This window comes from Colius striatus, chromosome 12 (assembly GCF_028858725.1).
Source record: "Colius striatus isolate bColStr4 chromosome 12, bColStr4.1.hap1, whole genome shotgun sequence".
Taxonomy (NCBI): domain Eukaryota; kingdom Metazoa; phylum Chordata; class Aves; order Coliiformes; family Coliidae; genus Colius; species Colius striatus.
The window spans coordinates 6,043,184-6,055,269 of NC_084770.1; the positions used below are offsets into that span (position 1 = coordinate 6,043,184).

The 12,086-nt window shown below is 52.7% G+C and overlaps 1 protein-coding gene across 1 annotated transcript in view; it reads right to left on the minus strand.

The window, feature by feature from the left end:
• Window positions 1-12,086, minus strand: part of DIS3L2 (DIS3 like 3'-5' exoribonuclease 2) — a 188,814-nt gene that overhangs the window by 9,557 nt on the left and 167,171 nt on the right. Inside the window, exons 16-17 of the mRNA XM_062006087.1 lie at window positions 1,268-1,451; window positions 45-131 (exon numbers count right to left, since the gene is read on the minus strand). Coding sequence (XP_061862071.1) covers window positions 45-131; window positions 1,268-1,451 — 271 coding nt within the window. The remainder of the gene's footprint in view (window positions 1-44; window positions 132-1,267; window positions 1,452-12,086) is intronic.

The window sequence follows — 12,086 nt, forward strand, 5'->3', positions numbered from 1 at the left end:
ACAGCTCCAGCCAGACATGCCTGCTAGCACTGTGCTCTTCTCACCTGCATGGGCCTGGAGAACATGTTGGTCAGCACTTCTTTCCTGGCTTCGGAGTATTTGTCAGCACCAAATGTTTCATTTAAGCTTTTCTGGAGGAGAAAAGAGAGACAGCACTCAGTGTTGGCAAGCTCTAGTGGTAGGGGGACCTAGGCAGACCTTACTGGGGCAAACAGCAGCTCACAACAGCCAAAATCCTTTCCCTGTAAATCCCCTCATAAGCCAAAAAGCACCTGTGAAACTGGGCTTTGCTCTGGTCCCAGCAGGCCTGACAGGACTGCACAGGCAGCTCTGAGCACTGACCCACTTCCCAGGGGCAGGGGGCACTTGTGGCACAGGGACCACTGCATCCATCCCTACACACGCAGCGTCGAGACAGCACCTGTAGCCCCTCTTCTGCCCTGTGCCTGGCTCCCATTCAGCTACCAAGAGCTTCAGCACACGGACTAATGGGACCCTGGGGAGACAGGGCTATGGGGGTCACTGCCTGGGGCTTGTGATGAGGAAGGGCTGGAGGGTTCAAAGTGCAGGAGAGGAGCTGAGTGCGCAGCCCCGCATCTGCCGACGGCCTCGGCACCGCCAGCGAGCGGGGAAAACAGTGAGCGAGCGGGAGGCCAGCGGGGGTGGGATTAACAGAGGATTAGCCACAGCCCAGTTGCAGCAAGTAAAGAAAATCCTGGAGCCTGTGTTGTGCTGTTCAGCTGGAGTTCAGGCTCAGGACACGCTCAGCAGAGGATCAGTGGGATACCTCCCGTGCTGGCTGCGTCTGACCTTTCCCAGCAACGCTCTCCAGTCCTTCCCAGTCATCCCCCTCCCCACCCTGCCCTCCCTTAGACCTTCAGCAGCCCAGCCAGAAACATCCCCTTTGCAGAGCTGCTTTTCCTGCAGTACAGAGCAAATGCCCTGTCCAGGACCCGCTGAGAGAAGGCTGAGAAAGGAAATCTGGGTGTCCCAGTGAGGAAACATCCTTCCCACTGTGGAGACAGCAGCACTGGGGCCACTTGCAAGGTCCTCCCTGCCCTGCTGTGACCAGGATAGGCTGGGCCACCCTTGCCCAGTGCCAGTGGGGTCAAGAGCGAGAGAGGGAGGTGTTGTGTTTTGGGATGAGATAGTTGTCAGCTCCGCTCGAGCAGAGTGGGGCAGAGGGAACAAGCCACACACCCTGCCACGAACATGCCATCATGTTGCTGCCCACCCTCTGCCCCCATGGCCCCTCCAGTGCACTCACATGCAGGGTCCCTGCGCTGCTGAAGTCGATGTCGAGGCCAACTTGGTTGCAAAACTCCATGAGGTCTTTGAGCAGCTTGGTTTGGGGTGGGGGGTGGCGGCGAAGAAGGGCCTGCTCGGGGAAGGAGCGGTAAATCTGATGGGCCACGGCCATGTTTGCCAGCAGCATGAACTCTTCCACCAGCCTGGAGCACGAGAAAAACAACCCCAGGCCCCAGTCAGAGAGGGAGAGTCCCCTGGGAAGCCAAGCCAGTCCATAGCAATGGGAGCTAATATGACACAGAGGGACGGGGGAGCAGCTTGTAGCTGCACAGATTAGATGTGAGGCTGTAGAAATTCCCCTCCTAAATTCTCACTTTCTAGCTGAGGTTTCCCTGGGGACTCAGAGCAAGCCATCCTGCTGCTGCAGACAAGCACAAGTCAGTGATAAATTGACAGCTTAAATTAGGATAAAATAATCTCCCTTTAGGTCATTTTATCTCCTGAAACGCTCGACAAGCAAAACAAACGCCGTGTGAGAGACAGGATGGAAAACAAACACACACCACTGCCTGCCCGGGCCAGAGGCAACAGCAGCTCACTCGCTTCCCCATCCCAGGCTCCACATGTGTGGTCAGGCCCAGCCAAGGAGCCCTGCCCCACGCTGAGCTTCAGCCCAGGACAAGCTGCAGCACGGCTCCCAGGCAGGGCAGCCCCGGCACCAGGCGCTGCAAAGACTCTGAGGGGCTCCTCCAGGCCACCTGCAGCCTGCTGGGGATATCTGGGGCTGGGTGAGCCCCCCACCTTCCACCTCTGCATGCACCGAATGGAAATCTCCTGGACTACACACTGCAAAGAAAAGCAATCCCAGAGCTAGAAATCATCTTTGGAGCATTTATGGGTTGTGCTACCAGCTGTAGGGATGTGCCACAGGAGACTTGTTTAACTGGGCTTAGATAAGCAGAGAGATGTGCTTAACTGGGCTTCCTGCTATTTGCTGCATGTATTCCCAAGGCTCTGAACCAGTGCTAATTGCCAAAAAAGATAATAGATTTACAGAAGTAACCTCATCCTCCCAGCAATGCCCAAGTGAGCTGCCAGTGATCACACCAACTCAGCCCCATGGCTCCTGCAGGCACAGCAGGGATCCTGCGGGGCTGGCTGGGGGACCAGGGCTGGAGCCAGTGGTCCTGCAGCTCCCAGCACAGCCCTTGTTGTGGGGACAGGACCAGGGCTGGAGCCAGTGGTCCTGCAGCTCCCAGCACAGCCCTTGTTGTGGGGACAGGACCAGGGCTGGAGCCAGTGGTCCTGCAGCTCCCAGCACAGCCCTTGTTGTGGGGACAGGACCAGGGCTGGAGCCAGTGGTCCTGCAGCTCCCAGCACAGCCCTTGTTGTGGGGACAGGACCAGGGCTGGAGCCAGTGGTCCTGCAGCTCCCAGCACAGCCCTTGTTGTGGGGACGGGACCAGGCCTGGAGCCAGTGGTCCTGCAGCTCCCAGCACAGCCCTTGTTGTGGGGACAGGACCAGGGCTGGAGCCAGTGGTCCTGCAGCTCCGAGCACAGCCCTTGTTGTGGGGACTGGCCAAGGGAGGTGTGCAGGGTGCTGTGCTCCTGGAGTACTCGCTGCAGCTGCAATACATTCCCAGCCTGGGAGTACTTGCCAAAAACTCCAAAGAAAGAGGAAATAAAGACAAGCCCAGAGGAGGAATAAGCACCTGACAGCAATAATGATCATCCTTAATGGGGAGGAGCTCCCTTAACGAGAGCCTCGCAGGTTCTCACAGAGCGTGTTGTGCCACAGGCCGATACCTCAGATCCTGCAGGGCAGGAGGGACACCCCAGTGCGTGGGCAGGGTGGGAAGGGGTGGGAGCAGCACAGCACAGCCTCATCCTGCCCCCTAGAACATCTGCCACCAGAAGGGCAGGGGCTGGGTCAGGGGTGGGCAACGCGCCTGCAGCCCCGGCGCAGGGTCTGTACCCACCGGTGAGGGGTGACTGCCAGGAGGGCTGTGCCCAGCTCTTGCTGCTCCTGTGTAGCTAAACCAGCAGATGGCAACAGAGGTCCCTCTACGGCCACCGGCCCTTGGGCTGCATGGCCCAAGGGTGCTGGGCACCTCGGCAGCAGCACCGTGGGCAGCAAGCAGGGCAGGGGGGAGGCCCATGGGCTCCCACATAGCTATCCCCATCTCCTGGCTGGGGGTGGCCCCAGCAGCTCTTACCCAGCTGCCATGCTTGCAGATGGCAAGTGGGGAACAGTGGCCTGATGACATGTGTGAGGCTGTGCTAGCCCATGCTCCTACCTGGGAAGCTCTTTCTGCCCAAGCAGCTCATCATAACGCAGAGCAAAGAGCACAGGCTGCAAAAGGCAGCACCCCTCCTTCCCCTGGGCTGTGGTGCAGAGGGAGACACTGCCAGCACCAGCCCCAGATCCACAGGTGCACGTGTGGGCAAAGGTTGGCCATGGAGTCCCTGTGCCTCCCTGGAAGTGTGGCCTCTATGGAGTGAGGTGCAAACCCATTTGTAAAGACAAAGCAATAAACAGCCCTGAACAGCATCCCCTGTTTGTCACAGGCACAACGTGCTTATCTCGTGTTCTGGACGCAAACGCCCTAAGAGAGTGCTCAAGCAGCCCATGCCATTCTTGCTCCTGTTGAGCAGCAGAGCATGAAGCCTTTACCTCTTACCACCAGAGACACAGTGGGCTGGATACAATTTCCCCCAATTATTAAGTTCTGTATGTTGTTTTACCATTTTGGAGCTTGGGCTTTTTAGTTCTCCTGGAGATACCCTTGTTCTGATGTTGTGGCTGTCGAATTGAAGCTAATACCTAAGCACACTCCTGCCAGGGATGCTTTTATACCTGAAGGAAAACTAACAGCACACACTTCCCTCTTGGTTCTGCAAAATCCCATCCTCTCTCAATATGTCCACAGGTGGAGCACCAGCCCCCAGACAGCCTCAAAGACAGCCACCATCAAGAAGTACCCAGCACATGGCTGGATTCACTGCACGGCCAGGAAAATCTCACCAGGAAGCACCCAGGAGTTTTGCACCCATGACACTGTGCAGGATGCGACCTACTGTGAAAAGCTACTTGTCTTGCTTACTCCTCCAAAGGCAAGGGCAGGCTCTGGGAGATGTGGCTGTGGTTTGGGCTTCCAAGCAGCAGGTAACACAGACGAGGTTGGACACTGCCCTGTATCTGGGTGGAAGAGAAGCCCCAGGACCTGATGGGTCGGTTTATGACGGTCCAGGTTAACAAACCACAGTGCCCTGGGAAGGCTGCAATGCCCTGTGGGTTGGTGTCAAAACCCTTTGCAGGGACTGAGAGTCCTTCCCAGCTCTGGATCATGGAGCTGCTCCCCACATGCACTCCTTGGCAGCAGCCCTGCTAGTATGAAAGGGATGAACAGTGTGGGGCTGCTCCATGCTAGCTCCTAGATGGATTTGTTTTAAACATCAGGATTTAGTCCCCAGGGAGAGGAAAGCAGCTTCCAGAAGGGAGAGGTCACAGCTGGGCTAATCCAGTGCATGTGAGAGGCTGCCAGGGTCAGAGGGAACAGGCTGGGGACAGTGAAGGAGCCAGCACCCATGTCCAGAGTTAAACAAGGTCACCACAGCAACAGGATCTGTGGCTCAGGACGTGAGGAGGGAGCCAAGATCTGCAACAAACAGCTTAATGTGGTGGTCTCACCACACCAAACAGGAAAACCTTACTCCCAAAAGGGGCTCCTACAGAGACTGCCTGGGATGCTGGAGGCTCAGGACTAGCCAGGGCTGGGACAGCCCATGAAGCCAGCGACGCTTCAGGTGCTGAGGAGCAGGAGGGCACAGCCAAGCTGCTGCCTTCCTGCCCTCCTCACATGGCCTTTTAGCAGTACTTCTAGCTAAGATCCTCACCAGGGCTCTGACTCAGCAAATGCTATGTCATGGCTTGGAAAAAAGCAAGGGATGCTGAGGTGGCTGGGGCTCAGACCAGTGCCCGGCACTGGTGCTACTGGGAGCCTTGCTGAAGCCCCTTCCCACCTGTCAGCAGGTCAAACAACAAGAGGGGCAGTGTTTTTTATTTTGTTCCTTAAAGCAGCCCAGCTGGGGGCTTGGCTCAGTGTGGCTGGCAGACAGGACTGCAAAGAAGAATATTTCATGGCTCAAAAAATGGAGGCAGAAAGCCTGGTCCCTCCGAGCACGGGCTGAACGAAGCCCCCGTGAAACGCAGGCTAATGCATCGCCACAGATTCCTCTGGATTAGCTGAGCTATCCTTGGCTCCCAGCTCCACACAATCCCATCAACTATCTGATGTGAACTTTTGCCCTTTCTGTGCCGGTGGGAGGTTCCCATCGCTGTCCTGTGGAGAGGGCTGGGTTTAGCGGGTGGCTGTCCCTCCTGCAGCTGCCTGCAGCTCCTGCTCACCAGGGCTTGCAGGAGGGAGCCTTTCAAACCTGGTCAGAGCATCATTTAACAGGTGCACATGCGAGAGAGAAGAGAGGGATGGCTTGTGAGCCCTGCAACATGCTAAGCGCCTTCTGACGGCTCTTTCCATAGCCAGATCTTGCTCATGAGTTATGGGCTTGGTGCAGGAGTCAGTGGGTGAAGCTCTATAGCCTGCATTATGCAAGAGATGAGATGGAGTTTTTAAAAGCACCCACTTCTGAGTTTCAAACATGATCAAGGCACACTGGCTCCTAAATCCCACCGACTGCTAAGGAGATTTCAGGCTCTCAAGGTGCTCTTAAACACTGGACTCGGTGGTTTTCAAAGTATCTGCAATGCTGGTCACGGCTCCTGTGGGCAAACAGCCACCTATGAAACCATCCATCTGAGGAGGACTCGTGACATCTCGATGGCAGCCCCGAACTCAGGCTACTGAGCTGTAACTCCTCTCACACAGCTCCTACCAGAGCCAGACACCCGTGGGATGAGGGAAGAGGAGCTGCATGTTCAGACACTGGAATTGCTTTAAGTAGCAGCATCACTATTTGCTCTGTAAAACATTAGCTAGACCTTTCTCAGTCTTTTGATAGCAACCTTGAAAAAACGCTCACATCCTCAGCAAGCTGGTTGGACAACAGCAAACAAAACCCTGGTTTCTCCTGCTGAATCTGCAGAGTGAAGCAAGGCAAGTCAAATGCCTGTTTGGCTGCCTGTCTCCATGGCAATACAGCCAGGCTACACAGCAGCCATCGAAGTGCCCACTCTCCTTGATTAACTTGACAAATGACATTAGCTAAGCAAGGTCTGCTGCAAAGGAGAGACAAGGAGTACTTTGCAACCCAGTAAGTGCAGGAAGAAGGCAAGCAGCTTGGTTAAAGCAAAAGGAGAGGAAAACATCTGCTCTTCCAGCAGTGTAAGAGACCTGTAGGCTTCAGAGCAAATGGCAGCGAGGTTGGGCTGCACAGCTCTTCCTCCACACTGACTTCTTCCCCTCCATCCCCTCCTGCAAGACCTAACTGCTGGATGTTATCATGACTCAGAAATGACTCACGTGGACTCAGAGATAAACCCAAAACACAGCATACCTCTCCCATGGCAGGCTTCTTTTGCTTTTGACAGCCTGGAGAAGTTGGTCATTGTGGAAATCTGCTTCCAAAGGGACAGGGCTGAACTGTCCTGAGCTGGAGCCCCAGCACTGCCTTCAACAGCAGTCCCTCTGGCTGGGTGAGCTGCCACCAGGTAAACCTCACCCCAGACTTGAACCAAACGTGACCAAATCATTTCTGCAAAGGTTAACAAATTTACTTCTCCTATTCCATTACCAAATCCCATCTGCTCTTCTCCATCTTGTCTCCCCTTGTTCCCTCCAGCACAAGGAACAAGGATTTTGCTGTTGAAACTCCCTCCCATCTCCAGATGTGTTTACTGTCCTGGTTCAGCTTTGTGCATCAACCAGCAGTCAGAAACCTCTGGTTTCTCAACCCATAGCTATGTGCCTACCTCAGGTGTCCACGTTGGGTCCAAATAGGGTTAGGGCAGCTTTGAAAGCTTCACATTTAGTTTGTGTTTGAATCAAACAGTGCTGTGGGAGGCCAGTGCTGAGAAAAGGATGCCTTGATCTGTTTGTGTGCGTCTGAGAGGGCTCTAAAGACACTGATGGATATATGTCCCCTTGCTAAGGGCAGTACATTGCTGAGAGTCCTCTCTCTCTGCTGGCTTGAAGGGGATTATTGCTGCAGCACAATCTCATAACAAACAAGAGATCTACAGCCACCTCCTGGGAATGGGATTCTAAATCCTGCTTCATTCACCAAGAGAAAGTCACCTTCCACAAAAGGCTGCAAATGGTGCTGTGCACGTCCAACAGCAGCAGCAGTAAGCGTTAGCTGAAGGAGAACAGCAAAGAAACAGCCCCACAGGTCAACCAACAAACTCTTTCCAAAGCACTGAGTCCAAAGATGCTGGATGTGGTGTGACTTTTTCTTCTCTTCTTTAAATCATGTATGTTTATTTTTGATTACAGCTCTTCCATGAAGCAAGGGAACTTGAGAGGTTTTTCTATAAAAGCTTTTCTAAAAGCAACATGAGCTAATCCCACATCTCCTGAGAGAGCAGCCAATGACAGAATCATGCTCTTTGGCAAGGAGCTGGGCCGGTGCTCACGATGGCTCTTTGCCACACAAAACCCTGCAAGTCCTGTGTTCCTGGTGACCCTCTGCCTGCCCAACCCCAGGAGCATCTTCAGCCATTCACTCTGGAGCAGGTGCTGCTTGACGAGTTACGAACGTCAAACCCCTTGTCGTCTGAAAAAAACTGGACTGCAGTGTTACACATGAGCCTTGCAATGTTGGTGTGGAGCTCCCTTTGCCAATGACAGTTGCCAAAAGACCAAAAGCTCTGCTTTTTTTTTGAAAGACAAAGTAGTAGAAGGCGAGAAGGCTGGTGGTTCCTGGCTTGACGCGAGTCATTGCTGCTCCTCTCGCAGCCAGCGGTAGCCTTGAACAAAGCACAGCTGAGTAATGGAATTACTCCACTTTCTGAGATTGCTCAATTAGCTCTTGGTTAAAACTGTTAACATTGAAACTTGATGAGAATAGCAGCTCTGAGGCAGTTTTAGATTCATTTCTTACTAAGCTAGAATGGCTTTTCCCTCTAATGAACTCCCTTTCTGGGGTATAATGAATGCCCTTTTTATTAGCTGTGGTGCCTTCCCAGTAATAGATGCCTACAACACAAATGCATAGGAGGGTTTTCTGAATACAAATGTCACTTACTGGCCACTCTCACACCTTGAGGCTGAAAGTGCCACGAGACCACTTTCTTTGCTTTATCCAAATTAACTGTGGTATAGTAGAAAACCATTTTAAGCTCTCAATACTAAAGCTGGGCTACTTGAAGGCATTTGGCATGATTAGGAATTAATTGCTTAAAGCCTGATGTAGTGGGTTTGTACACAGGGATTTAGACCACAGAAAAACCTCAACCATATGCCTAAGTTCCTTTGAAATGATTGATGCCACTTTGCAGCCCTGTTACATAAAAGAGCTGACCTGACCCAGCAGCACGGTGTCAGACCGGACATCGACGTGCTGAGGATGGCACAAGTGGGTGTGCAGCCTCTGGCACCTCTTGGCACTCAGCTGCACGGATGGCAAAAGCTCCCAACCTGGCCTGAAGCTCCTCAGCCTCACCTGTGGTTTGTATGGAAGGGATAAAGTCAACGCCTGCACGTCCCGCCACCCTCCGTCCTGTCCTGATCTAAGTGGCAAAGCAAACGTCACCGAACTGAGGAGCAAGTGTTGCAGAGGACACAGTCTCTGCAGGCTGTGCCTCTGCATTAAATGTTAATATGACTGCAGTCTGCTCCTTTTCATGCAAATTGCCAACAACCTTGAGACTCCTGGCGTGAAGCTGAAGTGCCCCTCTGTGCCAAAACAGCGGCTTCAGCCGCCATGGGCCAGGGATGAAAGCTTAGACCTGCAGCCACGTGCTGGGCCACACACAACATGCAGGTACAACTCCAACAGGATCCTCGGCCCCACCTCCAGGGTTGTCTTCCAAGTTTCTCAGGACTGTGACATTTTTGAGCCCAGGGCAGAGGACTTCACCCGTAGCATCGCAGACAGCGGAAGATCTCCCTCCAGGAACAGCTCTCCTGGGTCAAGAACCCCACAGGCCCCAAAGAAACCCACCAATGCTACTCTCTCAGTGTGGGCTCACAGCCCCATGTGTACCATCAAAAAAGCCTCCTCTAAAACACAGCCCCTTGACCCTGCTGAAGCATTTCTCTTTGGTAAGATGTCAGCAGCACTGGAAAGGGTTTGCAGTCCCTGAGTTTAGCTCCAGGAGCTGTGTGGCTGGGAATCCCAGCCCAGCTTCCCACGGGGCTGTGTCAGATCTGGTTTGTCTTTCCAGGGAGCCATGGGCTCACTGAGATCTCGTCTTTCAGAGGCAGCTACAATGGCAAGGGTGCTGCTCCCTCACTGCAGAGCCCCAGGGGAGGGATAAGCAGTACCCACTAACGCAGACAGCTCAACACTGTGTCCAGCTAACAGGTCTCATGACAGCAATCACTGCGGGGCTGGCAGGCCTTACTTTGGGGAATGCATTTGGATGCTCCCAAGCAGAGGTGCTGCCCAGCTGCCCAGGGCCAGAGCAGGGACCCCAGACAGTTCCCTCCAGCACAAGGGAGTTCCTGGTGGGCAAAAGAGCCCAGATCCAAGCTGTGTCTGGGATGGTGCTGAGAAAAGGGGAGATACCTCGCTTCCAGTGCTCAAACCTGGACTGATAGTCCACATTCCTGAGATGTGCAGCCTGATACACCACTGGCTCCGAAAGCAGAGATTACGACAAGACACATAATATTAATGTCATCCAGAGTCTGTCTAAGAGGGGAATGGAAAGAATTCCTAAAGAAATGCAGACAGACCCTCTCCTGACAGGAAAGTCTCTGGCCCCACACATCAGGCCAGCACCGCCTGTTATCAGGCTGCATTTCTCACTGAAGGGAGGAAGCAGGAATGAAAGGCACTTTTCCTCACCGTTACAAAGTTTATGCAAGTGATTTATGAGTCAAAGAAATCAGCAAGTCCGGCACTGAGTGCTCCATACAGCAGCATGTGTTACAGGGCTGCTGACCAGAAATGCCAAGACCCATTAGGTAGAAGCAAAGGGCAGCACGATAGAAAGTTAAAGATGCTTTTTGCCCATTTAGTTAATTAGACAGGTCTTTTCTCCATCCCCTGCAGCCTTCATTAATGTAACATTGAAGTGAAGGAATATTAACAATTCAGACAACACATTAATATTAACCCAACACCTGCAAAATGCTAATGCAAGTCCATTAGGTAAACAGATGATCTTAAGCCATTGAGGCAGAAATAACATTCTGACATTTCCTAGCATGAGCATCCTGCAGAGATCCTGTCCATCACTAATGCTCCCTTATAAAGTCACGGCCCCTTGTACGTTAGGGGCTCCTCATCTGTTACTAGTCCCTGAAAGTATGAGAAAAACCCACTTTTCCATGAAGACATTTGCCAGTTTCATATGGAAAGTGTCTTACTAAAGCCATGTCATGAACCAGAAAGATCAAAAGGGATTTTTAAAAGGATTTTATCTCTGTGCTAGCAAGGGATGGAGATAAAACCAGCAGCTGATAGCTTGTAAATATTAACCTACACTTGGGATCGCTCCAGAACCTGATTTTTCTATTAGGGTGGTTTCATCTGAGACAAGTTTTCAATAAGGGAGAAACAAACAGTTAATCACCCAGAGAATTGATAGTGCCATGGGGAGTCACAGACTGATGGAATCAGCCTCCCTGTATCACGTTCCCCACCAGCTAATGCTCTCCCAGACATTCCAGCTGAGGAGACATTCACACCCTGTGTGTGTTTCTCTCTGGACTTTGCTTCTTCCTGGCTTACCTGGCATTGAAATGTTGATTACTTCCCAAGTTGGGAGACAAACTGATGGACAAGGTGGAAATAAAGAAGGGATAAACATCCCAGACTGGAAACATACCCCGACACAGCCAACGACTGAGGAAAGTATCCATCTATCAACCAGGACGTGACCCAGGGACAAACAAGCTGGAGCCTGCAGAAGCTCATGAAGAGATGAACAACAAAAGCTAGCCAAAAAGGCTTAAAAGGCCCAAAACAAGGAAAGCAATCTAAACACTGTCAGCCAAAGGCAGTGGTGGCATGACAACTCAACATGTACCCCTGTTGATGTTCGTGCTGGCTTGCTAAGTAATGCCCTCTTTTGCTGCACAGCTCTTTGATCTAACCTCTCACTCAGTGCAGGATAGCTTCAAAGTTGGATCAGGTTGACCTTTTCCAGTTGAGTTGTAGCAATCTCCAAGGTCAACTATCTCACAGCCTCTCTGGGTCCCTGTTCCAGTTCTTAACCACGCTCATAAGTGTTGTTTGGGCTCATAGGAAGAGACTTCCAGGAGAAGCAATCACCCGGACTGGCCAGCCTTCAGCCGGGGCCTTGCCAGACGAGGACTGCTCAGGAAAGCAGATCAAGGGAATCAGAGTGACCTCCAGGACCACTGGTTCTGAGAAGATCCAAGTCAAGAAAACACATTCAACTTGGTCAGGTGTGCAGTGGGTGACCCCCAAAGCAGCTGCTGCCCGGGCTGGGGGTGCTGCCTTCCACGCAGGGTTGGGGAGCTGGGCTTGCACCACCAGCCACCACTGCTCCAGCTCAACCTCAGATTCGCAGTTGTAGCACTGAGTGTGGGCAGGTTCAGGGGAATAGTTGTATCAATATAGAGTGAGGGATCCAGCTGGCTCTGGCCGTATTATTCTTGGTCTGAAACGCTTGCAAAGCACAACAAATGAACCTTCTGGTTACTGGGACTTTCAAAGACATGGAAACCCTTGGGGGAGGGGAGCAAG